Source organism: Rhodamnia argentea, chromosome 3, assembly GCF_020921035.1.
Source record: "Rhodamnia argentea isolate NSW1041297 chromosome 3, ASM2092103v1, whole genome shotgun sequence".
Lineage (NCBI taxonomy): Eukaryota > Viridiplantae > Streptophyta > Magnoliopsida > Myrtales > Myrtaceae > Rhodamnia > Rhodamnia argentea.
Window position 1 is genome coordinate 2,016,321 of NC_063152.1, and position 20,896 is coordinate 2,037,216.

General features: G+C 38.2%; 1 protein-coding gene across 1 annotated transcript; it reads left to right on the forward strand.

Annotated features, from left to right (window-relative positions):
* The first annotated feature begins 1,578 nt into the window (after positions 1 to 1,578).
* Positions 1,579 to 20,651, forward strand: LOC115754984. The gene is made up of 27 exons (XM_030694199.2): positions 1,579 to 1,861; positions 1,976 to 2,218; positions 5,160 to 5,219; positions 5,313 to 5,405; positions 5,823 to 6,051; positions 6,717 to 6,823; positions 8,116 to 8,178; positions 8,394 to 8,494; positions 10,901 to 10,995; positions 11,129 to 11,149; positions 11,599 to 11,694; positions 11,781 to 11,901; positions 12,034 to 12,219; positions 12,383 to 12,576; positions 12,806 to 13,077; positions 13,670 to 13,771; positions 14,180 to 14,356; positions 14,472 to 14,660; positions 15,650 to 15,891; positions 15,971 to 16,117; positions 17,371 to 17,587; positions 18,423 to 18,551; positions 18,658 to 18,798; positions 19,176 to 19,250; positions 19,368 to 19,547; positions 19,872 to 19,931; positions 20,196 to 20,651. The coding sequence occupies exons 1-27, from the start codon at positions 1,856 to 1,858 to the stop codon at positions 20,268 to 20,270; spliced, it is 3,621 nt and encodes a 1,206-aa protein (XP_030550059.1). The 5' UTR covers positions 1,579 to 1,855; the 3' UTR covers positions 20,271 to 20,651.
* Positions 20,652 to 20,896: the final 245 nt, after the last annotated feature.

Sequence of the window (20,896 nt, forward strand, 5' to 3'; positions counted from 1 at the left end):
CATAACATGCATGATGCATTATCATCCATTACATGCAAGCATATAAGCGATACTTATGATAAATGAGATGGTAACTTGCCGAGCAATTCGTTTTATTGTTCACTTTTTAGTTAGTTTAATTGATGAGTTGGAACTTTGACTTGTTGAGTCTTCTTACCTCGTTGTTGTTCACTCTTTTTTAGGTAACGATGGCTAGTTCATTGACCACATTCTACGGGATATCCACGCAAGTTTCTATAAGCGTGGAGCCCTACGTATGTCCTAGGCTACCCGACTTGTATATGGTTCGAGTTACCATCACTTTCGGGGTGAATGGCGCTTTAGATGTGGAAGACTTTTCTCATGTATATGTAGCAGTTTACGGAGTTTTGGAGGATGACCTAGGTCTTGTGGGCCCATTACCTTTCGACTACGTGGCGCCTTAAGTGCCAAACTGTTAGGGTAGTAAGTTGATCATGTATGGCACTAGTTAGAACTTAAGTTACCTGGAATGCCGAGTTTATATGGGATTTTTTGTGGGGTTATAGTTGTCTCTTTATTTTGTATCGGATAGAGCAATTGGCTTTTTTTTTTTTTTTGGAATACCACCCGATGTGTTGTCTCCCATGCTGAAAAGGAAAAAAAATGTTAAACCCGACTTTGGCAAACCTCCTTTATATATAAAAGAAAGTGTCGTGTTTTGTTTGCTTAACTGTTTATTCTTTTTATTACTGGTGAATTACTATAAATTGTTAGTGTACGTGGCGGGCTTGGGACGCTACGGGTTCGACCAATATGATAGGAAAAATAGCGCAAATGGTTCTTAAACTTTAGTCAAATGTGCAATATGATCTCCGAATTTTTAATTTGACCAATAAAGTCTAGATTTTTTTGGTTTCGGAACTTTTGGAACATGTTTAACTTAGTCCATGAACTATAAGAAAATGTCCAATGTTGTCCTTGAATTAGAATTATGGAAGGACTACATTGAACAGTTTCGTATAGTTTATGAACTAAATTGAATATATTCCAAAAGTTCATAAACCATATTAGTCAAATTAAGAATTGAAGGACCGCATTATATATTGTGGTAAAGTTTAAGGACTATATTGGTCAAATTAAAAGTTTAAAGATCACATTGCACATTGAATTAAAGTTCAATGACTATTTGTTCCATTATCTCAATACCAAAAAAATTTCTTTTTCAACTTGTTTTCAGCAAAAATAAACACTAGAAAGGGGCCCAATTTTTCTGAAATTGGATTTTCTAAAAATATTTTTTGAGTTATGGAAAGTTTTTAGTGGAACAAACGGATTCGGGGAAAATCCCATAATAAAAGAAAATATTTTTCGGGGTAATTATTTTTCAAGAAATTTTTTTATCCATTTTCAGTTAGGAAATTCATTTTATTAACTTTAAATATTCATATTTTTCTCTTACTATAAATGATTTTCTGTCGACTGTTTTTCAGTAAAATAAATACGGAAAAGGGCAGAAAATTACTTCGTGAAATTGTTTTCATTTAAACAAATTAATTTTCAATAGTACATCGTGAAATGATAGTTTAGAATGGCCCAAATTTCTCAAGCCCAAGCCCAACCGCGAAGACGAATTTGAAGCGGCGACCTCAACGGAGAACTCCTCCGCGCGGCAGCGATCTTCTTCGGTATCTCCCTCCGTCGCACCTGCGCTCTCCCGGTGAAACTCGAATCCACAGCCAGTCCATCCGCTCGCCATTCTCAACAGCTCGCGGCGTCGAGCCTCCCCTCCTTCTCGCGCCTGCGCGCTTCAACGAGCCGTCAGCGCCGAGCAGCGAGCCACTCAGCAGGAATCGTCTCTCGTCTCTCCTGATCACGCCGCCTGTCTCCCACCGAAATGGCGGTAATTCCTCTCTAGATCCCGCCGCTGAGCAGCTCGTGGGATCCGGAATTCTCGCGAGCATCGGAATTTCGATCTCAATTTCTTCCTCCCCCTTCCTCTTTCTCGTGGTTTCAGGACTCGGCGGGGACTACGCTCATGGATCTCATAACCGCGGATCCGTCGACCGCGTCGTCGACGGCGTCGTCTACTGCGACGTCGGCGTCTCCGGGGCGTCAGCCGACGGCGCTCGGGAAGCCGGTGGTTCCTGCCTCCGAGAGGAAGTCCAAGAAGGCCACTCTCATGCAGATCCAGAACGACACCATTTCTGCTGCTAAAGCTGTCCGCACCAACATCATGCCTCAGAGGCAAAAGAAAAAGGTCAGTCATTCCTTCCTGCTCCTCCACTCTTGTCTGATTCCGCGTGAAACTTGCAACTGGTTCGGCTCTGATCGATTTACTTCTCGGCCACTTCGACTAGGGCATGTCCCTTTTTCTTCCTAGTTGACTTTAAGCAGTGCTACTTTTACTGGACTTTACATTCTCCTCTTTTTCACGTCCCCTTCCTGTTTTGAGTGCATCAGTTGAGTGCTTGTTGATGATAAAGGGAGCAAACTGGGTTCTGTCTGAACAGTCTGATTTCGGTTAATATCGTACGCGGATATATGCTGTTATCGAAGTTTCCCCTTCTCGTTAGAGCTGTAATTAGGTCTGAGATCACTCTTCCGCCAAGGTGTATGAGTTTCTTCTGGGGAAAGTTCAATTGTAGGCGGTGCAAATTGCTAATTGTTCCCTTGGATCAAATTTAGAGGAAAGAGATGGTTGATTTGATTCCATGCAAATTTAGAGGAAAGTGATATTCATCTGTTATCAACATGGACAAGTTTGATTCGTTTGTGGATCCTACAAGTGTAATGCACTTGTTCGCATATTGACTCGGGATGCTGTTGATTTCCGAATTTGGAGAGATGAAAGGTTACATTTTCAGAAAGAGTTGAGTGTTCAATAGAGGAGGCTGTTGATTTGAAACCATGTAAAATGTGGCATGAAAAGTGAAATTCATCCGTTATCAAGATGGAGGTTTATTTGTCTAGGGATCCTACACTAATGCACTTGTTTGTATGTTGACTTGGGGTGTGCTGATTTCCAAATTTGAAGAGATGTAAAAGGCTTCATTTAGTAACTAAGAGTGAATGTTCAATAGAGGGGGTGATGTGAAATTTTTGTTTAGGTGCTACTATGGACTTCTATCTCTTAGCAATAAATTGTTTGGATCGAACAAACCAAATGATCCATAGTAGTGTTTCATGCATTAAAAAACAAGGCTGTGCATTTTTGGATAAGAATATTAGGTAATTGTAGTAGTTTGGTAAACATTTCATAGATGCTCCTACTTTATATATTCATACATATTGCATATGATGCAATCAATGGTGAAGTTATGTGAGAAAGTATAGAGCACTGGGAAACTTGTCATGTGGCACCAGATGTTGTTGCATGATCCGTGCATAAGACTCACAAGGCCCACTAAAGTCATCCTGTATGAAGTATGTGAGTAAAGCAGCCTTCCATGTCATATTGTATCTTGGTATAGTGTTAGATGTGCCCTTTTCTTTTTTGGAAGGTTTCAGATTGATAAGACCTTAAACCCTTTTAATATTGCTAAGGAACTGCTTGAGGTTTATTGTGGACATGTTTTGTAGCTGCCTAAGTTTTTAGAGGAGCAAGAACAGAAGTCTCTCTTTTTTTTTTTTTTGATAGAACAAGAATACAAGTCAAGAGTTCAAATTCGCATGCCCTTTTAGGGTGTGCATGACAACACTTCTGCTATAGAAATCAACCTCTGGAGAGAATTTATTTTTTTTAACTTATTCAAGTGGCTCCTAAACTACTTTTGGAGCAAAAAAAATGCTTCAGAAGTACAAAAATAAAGTTGTGTAACCAAATAGATTTCTGCTCTAGAAGTTGTGTTACCAAATGGTTTTTTGCTCTAGAAGCACTTTTGGGCAGAAATTCTACTCCAGAAGTGTTGTCATGCACGTCCTTAATGTTATTGTGTCTATTTTCCCATCATCTCGTTCTTTTTCAGTTAAGTATTATTTTGGACATGCTGCATTTCGTCCACAAGGTCTGGCTTACATCCAAGATGGAATGCCACGAAATATGCTTGATCAAGATTATGGACCTATTTCATGACAACTTCAGTTTTTGAGGAAAACATCTACATATATGCACTATGTACTATTAAAGAGAATGAAGTCAGTGCAGATAAAAGGCAGGATGGAGTTGAGCCTCAATTTGAGGAATTTTTTTTTTTGGTGGTGTCTCGCACTAGCTGGAAACTCGAGATGAGAGATTGGCTGCTTATGTTTGCTTCTGTATAAAATTATTTGCTAGCCTTGTGGCTTTTGCTCATGTGGAATCCCATGGTACATAGACTCATTTTCGATGATCGATAGAAAAGAGGGTTATATTGGCTATAAATTTCTTTGGCTGGGCACTTGTTAGGTTCATCATTTTATGTCCCTGAACAGTAGGGGTGCTCTTTGATTCCTTTCCTCCTTCAACCATTGCCTATATATGCAGTAAAACTATAGTATCTCTGTTTGGTTTCATCTAGAGAAGAGTTTTGCCCCTTTTTATCTCTTAAGGAAAATTGACGTTGCAAATTGTTGTCTTTTTAAGCAAATGGGTTTTTATTCCTCTTAAAAATCAGATATTCCTTCACTCTCTTGTCATTCACTGCAGAATGGTCGATTGTCCTCATGCCACAACATCATGTTATTTGCCCTTTTTAGCTATCAATCTATAATGATTTCTCGTTGCATCTCTTGGTGAGGGGAAGAAATGAGGAGAGAGAAGATTGTGGGGTTTTATAGGTGGGGTCTAGGGCATAGTCGGTTGGCTAGGGATTTTCGTGCTCAAACCGTGAATCAATTTCGCCACAGACCCTTTTTTTCTTGCGCCAATTTTTTGTCCACAATGGTCCATTTAATGTTACCACTTCCAACTATAATTCTCGTCCCACTTAAACCACCGCTCAAAGTTCATCAACCCCAATTCATTTTCGCCACTAATCCGAGCCCAATATTGTCTATTTCCGCTTATAATCTTAGTCTGGCGGAAATCGGGTCATTACACCGAGTCAGGTCAACGGTCAAACCGGGTAAGGTCAACGGTTAAAGCGGGTCGGGTCGATAGCAAGTAAAATGCATCTTTACTGGCCTAAGCATGCATGAGTGATGTGAAAGTCTTGCTTACATGGAGATATGTGCTTTGATGTTAGAATTGATTTCCCTTTTCTTTGCTCTAATATTTACAGCCCGTCTCCTATTCTCAACTTGCTAGGAGTATTCATGAACTAGCTGCAACATCTGATCAGGTAAGGCCTTCCCTAAGTCTAAATTTTGATTTTCCATTTCTTGTTGATCTGTTTGAAATTTCCTGAGTTGTGTCATTTGTCTTGTGTTGACAGAAAAGTTCTCAAAAGCAGCTAGTGCATCATGTGTTTCCGAAACTGGCTGTGTACAATTCAGTTGATCCGTCTTTGGCCCCATCTCTTCTCATGGTATGTTTCTGCTTGAACTTTGTGGTTTTTATTTATTTATTTATTTTTGGTTTTATTTTTTTAATTTTTTTTGGGGGGGGGAGGCGTGCTCTGTTTCTTCATTTTACCTTTAAGAAAAATTCTATTTTTTTTTTAACTGTTGCCTATTTGGTTTGGTATGATATATTTGCCTAATTATTTTAGCACAACAATTTTAAATTTTGTGCTTGGAAAAGGTTAAGTTTATTTCAGTTGAAATGTTACTCACTTGTCTGGAGCAGTGTACTTTTAGCTCTCGGTAAATCTAGAGATGGGTTGTTATGATAGTGTTACTTCAGAAGCACCTTTTGTTGGTTAAGTTTCACGTGGAACTGTTACTTGTGTATCCTCATTACGCGAGTTTCTCTTGCCAACTAATGTCTCTATTCTTGCTGGCAGCTCGGTCAGCAATGTGAAGATAGGAGTGTCCTTCGTTATGTATACTATTACTTGGCTAGGATTTTATCTGACACTGGTACTCAAGGTTCAAATCCTGGAGGTGGGATTCCAACTCCTAATTGGGATGCCCTTGCTGACATGGATGCTGTTGGAGGAGTGACTCGAGCTGACGTTGTACCACGAGTAGTAAAGCAGCTCACCACAGAGTCGACTATTGTAGATGTGGAATGTAAATAACTTTTTACCTTCATCTGTAATTCTGTATGGTTTCCTTTTCTGTCCCTGTTCTTTTAGGCTCTATCTAGAGTAATCTTTTTCAGTCATCCTGCTGTCTCTGCTTGCATTAGGTTCTTCTTCTGCTTCTAGTATGACATTCTTTTTTCTCGAGATCATCTTTGGAAAGCCCATGAAATTGAAACTTTTGTTGGTTGTGATACCATTTACCACAAATAGTGTATGCTAGAATATCCTACTCAATAGGTTAAGCTAATATGTGGAGGGAATGTTGGGATACTGGAACACCCCCTCTCACATGCAAACTGGACTGAGAGAGACCCCTATGGAATCAATGAACAGGGGCCACACACACGCAATCAATTGGGGTGAAACTTGGCCCCGACACTATGTTAAAAAGTTCATCCTAAAAACTTATAGTAAAAAGTTCTTATTTAACACAGATTGCTTTCCGATCTGTTGACAATTTATGTAGGAGGGAAGCTAATTATAATACGTGTGAAATGATTGTTTGGGAACCTGGGATAAGGATTTTCAGTTACATGAGGAATTTCTTTCCTGAAACCATATTATTTGCTGCATTGCTCGCTTCACTTGTCAGAGAGTAGATATGATTTGAATTCTGATGGTTGAGATAACTTTCTGCCATATCTTTTGAAGTCCATGCACGGAGGCTGCAAGCTTTGAAGGCCCTTACATATGCTCCTTCAAGCAGCACAGATATTTTGTCCAGCCTGTACGAAATTGTGTTTGAACTTCTCGACAAGGTCTGTCAGATGTCAATACATGATTTTTCATTCAAAAAATTATGCTTTACTTAGAAAAGTTTTATGTAATTCTTTTATGTTGATTATGTTTCCATGGTAAGGTTTGTCTACCTCCATTAAGTTCTTAATTTCTTGACATGGTTCACTTTTGACTAACTTACGGCCCCTTAAAAAACATCTGCCTGGTTCTGAATTAATTGTTGAATCCTTTCTTATGTTTCTATCTTTTGAAGTTGATTGAACATATTTGGATGATCATTATGGTTATCAAATCTGAGCATTTTTCCTACCATTTGTAAGTTGTGGCATCTCTGTTTTAAAAAGGTTGTACTTGTAAAATCTTACCTTTTTCACTGATGAGCTGGACCATCACGATACATCAAGACAATCATTTAGAATCAGTGTTTAATCTCTTGTGTAACTACATTTTATTTGTGGGAGGATAAAGAGTATCGTGTGACAGGGTTGATAGTATGCTCACTTGCAGACAAAAACAATTTTAAGTCTATGAATTCAAGGGATGTTTTGCCTGTTTTGACGCATGTTGTGAGTAAGTGGACTTAAATTGGCTTTTTGCTGAAGTTCGCTAGATTAGGTAGTGTATATATAGGTAGATTGCTACTAAGGCTTGATTTCTCTAATTAGGAAAAGAAAGAAAGTCTAGGTCTAGGTGCCACTGGTTAGCAACAGATGACGCATTCCTTTTGGTTGGGAGTTTTAGGTGACATCTCTGGCCTGGGGAATAGGGTGAAGAATACGTTCCGGAGCTTGTAAAGATAAGGGAGACGAGGAATTCTATACACCATTGGTATGTAAGGCTACGGCATCTGTCTGAATAGATTAGCTGGGAAAATGCCTAGAATAGTTAATTTGTGATGCTATTGTTTGAGCTTCCTTCTTTCATACTTTAGGGAGATATTCACAATGTTTCTCAGAGCTTGGATGGAGTTGGAGTTAGAAGCGCTTAAATAAGTACTCTTTTCCCACTTAACCCTAAGTTAGAAAAAGATTACCTTTTTATTCCCTTAGTATTAGATGGCAATTTGGATCATAAGCAGCAGCAGCTTTGTATTTTCAAGAACACTGTTTATTTTGGTTAGATGTGGCTTAAAGGTTGACTTCGGGGTTTTCAAGTCTTGCAATAATTCAACATTGTTGCATGCATTCTGCATTGGTACTGTCTAGATGTGTTTTCTAGATGTATTGGAATGGTTTTGGACTACCTTCTGCTTTGGTTCCTAGCTGACTTAAGTGATCAGCTTTTAATATTTTTCCACTTATATATGTTTCAGGTTGCAGATGCTAACCAAAAACGTAAGAAAGGTGTATTTGGAACAAAAGGTGGTGATAAGGAGGTAAAATATCAGCTTCAGTAGATTATTCATGACTTTCTTTGTTACTTTTGTGTGCCATGTCTTGCAGAAAGTGATCATCTTTCATTGACCCTTTTTTATTCCCTTTTCTTCCATGCCAATTTTAATGTCCCTGTAAATGCCCGTTGAACCTTGGTTTTTTACTTTTGATAAGTTATGTTGCTGATCTCTTGATTTTGTAATATTTGGACTATCAGTCTATCATCCGGAGTAATCTGCAATATGCTGCTATGAGTGCTTTGAGAAGACTCCCTCTTGATCCTGGGAATCCAGCATTTCTTCATCGTGCGGTTCAGGGGTAAGATTTTGTTTTTTGGGGTATTCTGATATTTTTGTGACAAATACCCTGCTGTGGAATGTATATTCGACAGTTTTTATTATCGGGCATTTTTCAATCTATACTGAACCATAGGAATGACAGTGAGGATTTGTACTATTCAGTTTAAACCTTGTGAGATTTTGTGCTGTTAGATGAAGGTGCAGTTTAATATTTAATTACTTTAACACTCCCCCTCACGCTTAGTCTAGTCTTTTACCTAGTACTAAGGGTGGAAACATTTCATTGGAGAGGCAAAAAATAGGGGCCTAGAAAGATTCAAACTCAGGACCTCCCTCTCTGATACCATGTGAGATTTTGTGGGACCATTGCCAACTGTTTTAAAAGCTTAAGCCGTTAGATGATAGGCGTGGTTTAATATTTAATTACTCTAACAAACCTATTTCTTGATGTTTTTGGAACAACTCATTGGAGACTCAAAACGTATTTTTTAGGTTGTATGAGTTTTGGTTTATCTAGAGTGACGGTTAAATTATAGCTATATTCGTCAGAAATCTATCTTGAATAAACATTAAGTCTTTCAAGACAAAAAAGGGAATTCTTTTGTGAATAAAGACAGAAAGCTGGTAGGGATGATAATTCTTGTCGTATCGTGTCATCAAATTCATGTGGGTTATTCATGTCATTTCATGTTAGTACCAATATATTTTAACATTATTACAAGTTTCTTTTTTAATTAAACATGGGTGAAAAACTAGTCAATTCTGTTAGTTTTGAATTGCCCTGTCAGTTTCCTGATTCTCTAAGTGAATTTGCATGTTCAAATCATGCTCTCATGTCATGTAAAGAATGGCCATCTTAAGGGGCAGGGCTCTTGAGGCTGATGTTGCAAATTATAGCAAATTTTGGTTTATTCTTGTGCAATTGTAATGAATTAGCGAAAGGGTCTTCAACATCCACAAGTGTACTGTATTTAATTCGGCTTAGCTTCTTTAATGTACATATGTACTCTCTTTCATGATCATGGTAATTTTGTATATTTTTTGGATGGTATACATGCGATCTTGATACTAAGGTAGGTTTATTGCTACTTTTATTCTTGTGAGAAGAAATGTTAAAATTGTATTATTTAGTAACAAAGGATTTATACATTGGTAATAATCAACAAAAATAAACCCTATGAGTCCTAAAGACCAATTTACCTTTATATACTTCTAACACTCCCCCTTAAGCTGGAGCATAGATATTAATCGTGCCCAACTTGTTACAAATATATTCTATCCTTCCATTACCTAGAGATTTAGTAAAAGTGTTTGCAAGTTGTTCACCGTTTCTAATGTGCTTGGGAAGAATCATTCACTCTGTAGCTTCTCGAATAAAATGACAGTCAACCTCAATATGTTTTTGTTCTCTCATGAATATGCATTGCAGCCTTATTATCACACCATAAAGGCATAGGAACTAAAGCTTTGAAACCTAACTCAATCAATAACTGCTGAATCCACACTAATTCACACGTCACTTGTGCCATGGCTCTATTTTCTGACTTGGTACTGAGCGGGCAACAACACTTCTTTTCTTACTCTTCCATGTCACCTGATTTCCTCAACCAAGGTACAATGACCAAGTAGTTGATCTCCTATCATCTTTGGTGAACTACGGATTTAAAGATAAAAAAAATCAAAAACCCATCCCCCCCCCCCCCCTTTTTTAAAAAAAAAAAAAAAAAAATTTTTTAAAATTTTAAAAATTTTTAAAAAAAAAAAAAAAAAAAAAAAAAAATAGAAACATGAAAGTTTTTTTATGACCTGCCCAATTAGCATCAGAAAATCCTTCAACTCTGCTATGACCATGGTTTTTGGTAAACAATTCCTTTCCCTAGAGTCTTCTTCAAGTACCTCAAAATCCGAATTAATGCATCATAGTGAGATGTACAAGGAGAAGACAGAAACTAGCTTACCACACTAACTGAAAAGGCAATGTCTGGCGAGTAACTGTGAGATAATTTAGTTTACCTACCAATCTTCTATATCTCTCATGATTAAAGAAAAGCTCTCCTCCCTCATTAACTTGTTTAACCCCTTGTTCCATGGGTGAATCGAGAGGCTACGATACCATGTGAGAGGAAATGTTAATCTTGTATTATTCAGTAACAAAGGATTTATATATTGGTGATCAGCAACAAAAATAAACCCTAAGAGTCCTAAAGACCAATTTACTCCTTTATACTTCTAACAATTCTGTTATGGAAGTGTACCTGCACTAGTTAGATTTTCCTCCATTAGTTTGCTCTTGGAATGTGTTAAATCAATTAGGATAGAAATGTTTCTTGGGATTTGGTGTTCAGAAAAGTGAAGATACATAGTTCTGCTAGATTGACTGCTACTTTACAGTGTACATAAACCTATTCTTCATCTTTTGTTGCAGTGTTTCCTTTGTTGATCCTGTTGCTGTGAGGCATTCTTTGGAAATCATCTGTGAGCTGGCTACAAGAGATCCTTATGGAGTTGCAATGGCATTAGGTGACTTGAGAATACGCATACAATTTTTTTGCTTAGTATTGTTTGAACTCATATTTGTCCTTGCTATTTAGAAGCTATATTGATGTCAGTGGTAATTCTTCTGTCTAATGCTTCTTACACAATCTTTCTGCAGGAAAGCTTGTAGCACCTGGAGGTACAATCTCTCTCTCTCTTTCTGACTCTGCTTTGAAGTCACTCTTCCCACCTTGAAAGTCATGTTTACCCCTTGAGAAGTTGGGAATTATTCACCTGTTATTCGACATTTGTATGAGGTTTAATCTTCTTCTTTCCAAGGTATTAGCTTCTTACTGTAAGAAAAGGAAAAAATAAACAATCTCTATGTTTGCTATGATGCAAGAGAAATTCTCTTCAATTCGTAAGAAGAGAGGGAGTTTTTTTGAATTTCTTTTTGTTTTGCACAAATAATTTTGAACAAGCTGTTGGGTATGAGAGGCAGATATATCTGCACTTATCCACGAGCTGTTGTTGCAATCTTGTCTTTGCTATTATCACATTACATGCTGATCTACTGATGGTTGGGGACTGCATTTTCACTTTTATGCTGCTAAGGTTTTTGCTTTTTTTTTTTTTTATTTGGATCAGGGGCCTTGCAGGATGTCTTGCATTTACATGATGTTCTTGCAAGAGTTTCACTAGCCAGATTATGTCACAGCATTTCCAGGGCTCGGGCACTGGATGGTGAGTTTGTTGATAAATCATATTATAGTTTATATATGCCCACGAGAATAACGATTGACTTGGTCATTGAAATTTTTTTGCTGCAGAACGGCCCGATATAAAATCTCAGTTCAACTCTGTGCTCTATCAGCTTCTACTAGACCCAAGTGAAAGAGTATGCTTTGAGGCAATCTTATGCATTTTAGGAAAATATGACAACACAGAGAGGTTTGTTTATATCCTTACAAACACTTGTTTCTCAATATCGCCTCACATTACACCTCAAAAGTTATACCTTCTTCTCCCTATGCTTATGTTATTTTTTTGACCAGGATATTTTTACTCTTCCTGTTTGTGCAGGGCTGAGGAAAGGGCTGCAGGTTGGTATCGTTTAACTAGAGAGATCCTCAAGTTACCGGAAGCACCGTCTGTGTCATCAAAGGACTCTGGTGCTGAATCAAAAGATGCTCTTCCACCAAAGCCAAGTAAAGACAAATCCCAAAAGACTAAGCGCCCACAACCCCTTATTAAATTAGTAATGAGAAGGTGAGAGACCTTGTTTTCCTTTATTTTCTGACTTGGGGGATCTTTAGTATAGCTAGTTCATGTTTTGTTCATCTGATGTCTAATCAAATTAATGACCTTTATCATGTCTTTGATAAAAATATTTGGCTCATCCAGTCTCTTTTTATCCTTGTGTTTCTCTCAGGTTGGAGAGTTCTTTTCGTAGCTTCTCTAGGCCAGTACTTCATGCTGCTGCCAGAGTGGTGCAGGAAATGGGGAAGAGTAGAGCTGCTGCGTTTGCTTTAGGCTTACAGGATATTGATGAAAGTGTTCAGGTCAACACGTTTGCTGAAAGTGTAGATTCAGTCGATCCAGATAATGAAAATCCATTTTCAGGAGGTTAAGTATATAGCCCATTTTTTTTTGTTCCTCATTGTTATTTTCGACATGACCCTTAGGGCTCTTTGTTCATCTGGATGCTATATAATACGTGTGGTTTACAGTGGCTTAGTTTGTTGACATGCCATTGCTAAGTTGGCAATATTGGCTTCTCTCTTGTTTCTGGATCAGCTTTCAGATGATTGGGATTGATTATTTCACTGAACATTATTGTCATTATTTGATACAGGTCATCGGAGAACCTCTTCTATAACTAATGGGCCAGGTAGCAAGGATACGATAGCTAGTCTCTTGGCTTCATTGATGGAAGTGGTGAGGACAACAGTGGCATGCGAGTGTGTTTATATTCGAGCAATGGTGATCAAAGCTTTGATCTGGATGCAAAGTCCATATGAATCTTTTGAAGAATTAGGATCTATTATTGCATCAGAACTTTCGGATCCATCTTGGCCTGCACCACTTCTGAATGACATCTTGCTCACTTTGCATGCTCGTTTTAAGGTATGTGACTCACTTAATTGTCGTAATGGTTTATGAAAGAGCATGGCTGTGACCAGTGGGTATAAGTCTTGATGTACTGCTGCATTTATACTCCTGATCCAGCTAAGTCAGATTTCTTATTGCCTTTTGAAGCATTTTCATTGGTTCTTGTTTGAAACTGACTTTTGCTTCCTTGTACTAATTCTAATATACTGCTTAATGTGAAAAGTGGTTCTTTAGTAACCCACAACCTCAAAAAAAAAAAAAAGAGGTCCATCGTCCATTGTAGGTGGTGTCTTCTACTTCCCACTCTTTTGTCTTTTGCTCCATTTATTTTGGAAAGCAACTGAAGATTCATTGATTAAGACGGGAAAAGCGTTTTTTCCTGGGGAAAAGTATCTATTGGTATATGAAAGGGCTAGTTGCTGAAGATCTATTATAACCTGTGTGAGATTTGTTTGAATTAGTTGTCAATCGAAGTCAATGTGCTTGCTTCCATTATATCTCCTATGTCCCCAAGCTTCCAATTTTTTCAGTGTGTTTTTTTCCCCTTATAGTAGCTTGCCCTTTCTATGATAATGTTGTCATCTATTTACGGGCTTTTGTTGTTCAGGCTACTCCAGATATGGCTGTCACTCTTCTTGAAATTGCAAGGATATTTGCAACGAAAGTTCCTGGGAAGATAGATGCTGATGTCTTACAATTACTGTGGAAAGTATGTTTTCTGACCAATAAATTATGCGTGCATCTACATGGGCAAATGCTTGCTTTTTTCGTTTAAGTTACCAATCTACTTGTTTTCATACATATATGCCACCTGTTACCATTTGTATCTGGCCAGTCAACTATGGCAAAGATGGTACCTATTTATGTCTGCTTTCTTTTCTCTGTTGGAGCTAAACTTTTGCTTGTTATCTCTCTCTATATCTCTTTTTTGTTACCTGTTGGTTGTGTCTTTCTTGTCTCGCTTTTCCAGTTTTATATATGTCTTGTCTCACATCTTAATCTACATTTTATTTAGAAGTATTTAGGTGCTGATGATCCGTTTTCACCTGTTTGTTTGTCGCTATTGATGATATCATCTGCATTAACACATATTAATGTATTTTTCGCCTCTTAACAGACATGTCTTGTTGGAGCTGGTCCTGATGGGAAGCACACTGCTTTGGAAGCAGTTACTGTTGTTCTTGATTTACCACCACCTCAACCCGGGTCTATGTTGGGTCTTACCTCAGTTGATACTGTGTCTGCGTCCGATCCAAAATCAGCTCTTGCACTACAGAGGCTTGTCCAAGCAGCAGTAAGATTTTCGTTCTCATGTTTAAATAATTTTGGAAACTCTGGTTCAGTTTTTGCTTGACCTGCATCTGGACATTGATGTATTTCTCCTGATAATTGAATATATATCTGGGCAGGTTTGGTTTCTTGGAGAAAATGCAAACTATGCTGCTTCTGAATATGCTTGGGAATCTGCAACTCCTCCTGGTACTGCCTTGATGATGTTGGATGCAGATAAAATGGTTGCAGCTGCTAGTTCTCGTAATCCTACTTTAGCTGGTGCCTTAACTCGACTGCAGAGGTGTGCTTTCAGTGGCAGCTGGGAGGTATAAGTTAATAGGTGCTCAGTTACTCCTCTGTCTGTATCATAACACAACCGAACTCTTAAAAATTTCCCACTTTAAAGAAAGCTAGGGTCAGTGAAGTAGTATTTATAATTCTTCTTCTGCATCAGAACATGTGAAATGTTGTCTGTAAACAGGAAATGTAAAATGTTCATCTTGGCTGCACTCAGCAGAAAACCTATTTATCCTGTCACACTCTCTAAGTCATGCAGAAGTTTGTTATAACTGATGGTGCACTGTCTCTTCTGCACCTATCCTAGATCACTTGACTACAGGTGCTCTACTTTACATGAGGAAATTTGTTACAATTAAGCACTAAAATCCATGTTTTCCAAGTTTCAAAGATGCTATCCATATGATAGATTAGATATGGTTTCAGAACAATGCTGTTCTTATCCAGAGATCGTGGTGGATTCCCATATTTTGTTTTCCTTGAACTTAGAAATGGTGTGGCTGGGATGCTGTGCAAGTTCTCAGTTCCTGTATCATTGGGTATATTCTTTTAATAAGAGTAGATCCTTTAGGCATTGACTCTCTAAGATATTCATTGTTATCCTGCTAATAGACATAGAAAGTACTCTATTATCATGCCTCAGGTTATTCTTCCTTCTTCTATTTCATTCTAAAGGGGGTTCATGTGAAACCAAGTTCTGGTCTATGTTACGTATGTGAAAGGAGACAATTTTCAAGAATTTTTCTTATTAGGTATATTACGGAGGTTTTTATGAGGAGAATGTTACTGCCCAGATTTTCCGGAAATTTGTGGAAATTTGGAAATTCATTTGCCCGCTTCTACAGGCACGTAGGAACATTACGTTGTCTCTTAGCCACTAGCTATCGAATATCAAGTCTTTGCATGTGATGTTATTTGGAAAACAACTAATGTACTCTCCTGAGTTTGGTAGCTGTAAAATCTGTTTGTTTTTGCCTTATTTCCTTTATAAAGCTAAGTCTCCCTCTTGAAACTCTAGGTTCGCATTATTGCTGCTCAAGCTCTCACTACCATGGCAATCAGGTCCGGCGAGCCATTTAGACTACAGATATATGAATTCTTGCATGCTTTAGCTCAGGGTGGTATGCAGTCTCAAATTTCAGAGATGCATGTCAGTAATGGTGAAGATCAAGGTGCTAGTGGTACTGGTCTCGGAGTTTTAATAAGTCCAATGTTAAAGGTTCTTGATGAAATGTATATGGCACAAGATGAGCTGATTAAGTAAGTTTCTTTGTCACTTTTTTGTGTCTACATTTCTCATTTCAGAAATCCTAAGAATGTTTCCTATTTGGATACTCAGGGACATTCGTCACCATGATAATGCGAAGAAGGAATGGACGGATGAAGAATTGAAGAAGCTTTATGAAACACATGAGAGGTTGTTAGATCAGGTTTCGCTGTTCTGTTATGTTCCAAGAGCAAAGTACCTACCTTTGGGCCCAATAAGGTACAATTGCATTAAACACCTGGTCGTTGTTTCTGTAGACTTTATTGCTAAAAAGAGTGGAATAATGTAGGTAGATTTCCCAAGGAAAAAAGGAAGGGGAGGAAACATTGTGTTCAATCATTTTCATTCCGAAATTGCTTTTCATCAAAAACAATGATTGCAGTGCCCTTGTTGTTTTTGATGTAATCCCTGGGAGTTCATAACCATATAAATTGATTTGTGTAATTGAAAGCTTGATGGCCCTAGGTTTTTAAATCTCATAGTCTTATGTACCTCAAAAAATAGTTCAAAGTATGGTGCCTGGTCTAAAAGAATTTATCTGATGAAGGTTAATATTGCGAGGTGTTTTCACGAAAATGCAGCTGGAACTTCCACAAAACTTAGTATGCAGTGACCGTTCCCTGTGATTAAATTTCTTGTTTGAATTGCATGGGGCAGTACACCTCATTGTTCTAGCCTTGGTTTTTATGCCATAGGATTTGTTAAATATTATGTTCTTCTTGGAGTGGGATCATTTGTGAGGCTCGTAATAGACGTACGTCAAGATAATGTTTTGTACCTTTATCAAGTTTCAGCACTTCAGAATCCATCTTTGTGCTTCTGTTCTGATTTGGAATTGATGTTCAACACAAGCTTAATCTTGGGAACTTATTTTGTTAATTTTGTACTTATCATGACATAAGCCAGAGCTAACAGCTAATCAGACTGCTGAAGTTTCTCCTCAAAGGATTGGCTTTACCAATAACAATTTAAGCAGTGATCTCTCATTACTTTTTTTTTTCTCGGTCGGATCTCTCATTACTTCAATTGCTCATATTAGTAGCAAAATTTCCGAGTTTCAAAACCTAAATTTAATTTACTACGCTGAAGTTTCCAGTTCTCTCATTCTTTCTTCCAAAATTTACTATAGTTTGGGGAATCATTCAGGGAAAAGAAGAATCCTTTAGTTTAATTATAATCCACTGATACTGGATATATGAGAATGCTTTTGGCTTGACAATCTTGAGTCCTACTATTTCACCAATACAGCAAAACTCCTAATCAATAGTGAGGTCGAACTAGGTTAGGCAATTGGATTGATGTTTAGTTACTAAGAAAAGCTTCATAGAATAAGTTGCTGCTGATGGGAGATTTATGAGTAATGTTTAACCAGAATGGTTTTGCTCTTATTTTTGTCAATGTAATTATTGAAGTTCACATCGCTGTTAGAACTCATTCTTCCTTGTGCTTTTCTGCCCTGAATCTTATGACAGTGCAAAACTTATTGACATGTACCGCACAAAGCATAATATAAGTGCATCGACTGGTTTGAGTGATCCAGCTGTTGCCACTGGAATATCGGATCTAATATATGATTCCAAACCAGCTCCTGCTGAGCCAGAGACACTAGACGATGACCTAGTAAATGCTTGGGCCACAAACCTTGGTGATGACGGCTTGTGGGGTAAAAATGCACCGGCTATGAACAGGGTATGTAATTTGGTTTTCTTAGGCTCGCAAATGTGTTTCTGTTTGTAAATTATTTTTTTCTTCAAAGAGAGAACTGCTGCTATATCTCTTTTGAAATCGTTCCTCTACTTCTGAGGAGGAAGCCTTGCTTCTATTTCAGCTTAAACTGAAAGCTAAAACTTGGGATCATTAATCTGCTGATCTCTCTTAGACTCTCTGCATGTGCGCCTGGAATGACTTTTGGGGGTTATATATTTTTTTAGGGCATTACTTTCCTTTTGGAACTCTTTAGAATATGTCATTTCCCAATGTCATTTTTCTTTTCCCCTCTTTTGCCCTGTTAAAGTCACTTATTCAGTCAATCATGGACGTGATTAGGAGGGTTTACTTTTACCGAGCAAGAGGTCTGGTTTGAGTCTCATTATTCCCCTCTCCGCTTCCATGTAACTAAAAGATATATCTGCATACATGTTCTGGAGTTTTAATTGTGACCTCAGGATAATTTGGTGGATTACCCTTTTCATGAAGAAGGAGATTGCCTGCATGTAGACACTTTTATTTCAGATAATTCTGCATCTCTCTTTTTTTAAATCTCATTTCCTGTAAAATTCAATTGCCTTTTTGACCTTGTAATGCACCATTGATTCATGGTGCTGGATATCTTGCAGATTTCTAAATCACGTCTCTCCTTGTGCTATTTGTGTTCTTCAATAAGTGTTCCCTCACTAGGTTGTTTATTTACTAGGCATTATATGGTCTGTTCAGACATCAACTTAAGTGTCATGCAGAATCTTATATGGTCAAGACATTGTGATCCTAGATCCCTTTATATAGTGAATCAGTATTCTTTTTGCAGGTTAACGAATTCCTCGCTGGTGCTGGAACTGATGCTCCTGATGTTGAGGAGGAGAACATCTTTTCTCGGCCTTCAGTGAGTTATGATGATATGTGGGCGAAGACACTCTTGGAAACTGCAGAAGTTGATGTGAGCTATGCTAAAGTGTTCAGTGATTGCAATAGCAGTAGTGAATGAGGGACGCTGCATGCATTCCTTAAGCTAATTTTCCATGTCTTTCATGAATTATATGCAGGAAGATGATGCAAGGTCATCTGGTGCATCTTCCCCAGAATCAACAGGATCGGTCGAAACTTCAATATCATCCCACTTTGGTGGAATGAACTATCCTTCGTTGTTCAGTTCCAAACCATCCTATGGTTCTTCACAGGGAACGGTGTGCATGTTATGCCATTTAGTTTGTTTATGATGACCCTAAATTTATTTGTGAGAATGCGTCTGCTTTCTTTTCAATCTCTTAATCATCTTTTTCTTGTTCCCCCTTCCATGAGAAAACAAGTGTACTTGTATAAATTATTTGTATCAAGATATTCAACTTTTTGTTACCCCACATAACCAAATAATAATAATAATAATAATAATAATAAAACAAAATAAAAAGAGAGCTGGCGTTTGTAATGACTATTACTGAGAAGCTTACTTGGAAACTTTGTAATGACTATTACATATTTGATGAAACCACCCCTATTGGGATAAGTCTTGGTTTATTGTTGTTATCAATAACTATAATTCCTCTGTACTGCTAATGAACAGGAGAGGTCTGGAACAAGCAGGTTTAGCAGCACGCCTGTTGGTGGTCCCTCAATATACGAGGGTGTAAGCTCTCCGGTCAGTTCACAAAATCCCGCAATCATATTCTTTCTATATGCCAGTTTCTGTTTGGCCAGTTCTTTTGATTGGCGCTCTAATCCAGCTGACCAAGTGACTTTGACCTTTTTCCCCCAGATTAGGGAAGAGCCTCCGTCATACGAATCATCTGTTATGCGAAGGTATGAATCCTTTGAGAATCCTTTGGCTGGGCATGGCTCCCAAAGTTTTGGTTCCCAGGACGATGACAGGACTTCATCTGGGAATTCACAATTTGGAACAGCTCTGTATGACTTCACCGCTGGGGGAGATGATGAGGTTATTCACTGAGCAGAAAAACAACCTACAATTGATCGCTGAATGTTTAACCTTCCAAATTACCAATTGTGCACAACTTTTATGCTTCTACTTTCATAGGGAATCTCGGAATCTGTTACGTTGGTAGAACGTAGTAACATATCCTAGGGGAGCAGTTGTCTAGCATTTTCTCAGTCTTCTGGTATCTCAAATTGGATTTAGACAATTGATTTATTCTTTTCTGTAGCCCCCCTTTTTATAAAACATTTACTTCAAGCGTGCTTGAGCTACAACTTTCAGCTTGTCTAGAGATGTGGTTGTGACTATTTTCGATATTTCTTGCAGTTAAATTTGACAGCAGGAGAAGAGGTAGAAATTGAATATGAAGTGGATGGCTGGTTTTATGTAAGTACACCCTGGGGCTTTTGCAAATTTTGTTACGTTCTTTTCAATTGGATCCCATATTTATTCTACAGGATCTAACTTTGTCGCTAATGGTAGCATGATCAATATGACTATGCTATATGATGCTTCGTTTATCTGACCTTTACTAAACTGAATAGCCGGGATGATTCGTCTCCTATTTCGAAACTAATCGTCTCTCCTGTTAATTGTAAGTTTCAGGATTTATCCCCTTCCATTCAAATTTTCGTTCCACTCTTCCTGCAGGTCAAGAAAAAGCGCCCAGGACGGGATGGGAAAATGGCTGGGCTCGTCCCTGTACTATATGTTAGTCAATCTTAAAGCGAGATGGTTTTGCAAGATCCTCTTCACTCTGCTGCGTGGTTTTTTGTGTGTTGACATGACGAGCCTATGCTTTCATACACGAGCAGCGAAGCACACCTTCCGTTCCATGGGCCCGGGAATTTCGATCTGATAGAGATTTTTTGACCAGTGGCCTTGCTCGTCGCTCTTGACCGAGTGACCCCACCCAGCTGTACGTTAGATACTTGTGATTTCTCATTTTTCTCTCTGGAGTCTGGGATTTCAAACGAGAAGTACCAGTGCGGGAATTCTGTTAGTCACAGCTGTATAATAGTGTGTTCAGAAAATACTTTTTTTTTTTTTCTGTATTCTAAATTTGTTTCATTGATTGAACAGCACTCTGATATATACGGAACTTTTGGCTCAATTCCATGCCCAAAACCCGGTTCGACGATATAGTTCTTGCATTCAGCATTCAATTGGATTTGTTCATCTCACGGGAAAGTGTTTTGCCCCAGCATTTCAAGAACAGTATGTTTCTGTAACAGAAGGTTTGATATGCGTTTACTGCGTTGTTTTATCTAATCATCGCTCTCTTGTGGCAACATAAGTGCGCCGGTGATATTCTGAGAACCGGCGGAAAAATGAAAATCACTAGCATCGAC

Coding starts and splice junctions, on each gene's coding strand:
- LOC115754984 (XM_030694199.2), top strand. Junction 11,150..11,598: donor AAAGCTTGTAGCACCTGGAG/GTACAATCTCTC, acceptor TATTTGGATCAG/GGGCCTTGCAGGATGTCTTG. Junction 11,695..11,780: donor CAGGGCTCGGGCACTGGATG/GTGAGTTTGTTG, acceptor TTTTTGCTGCAG/AACGGCCCGATATAAAATCT.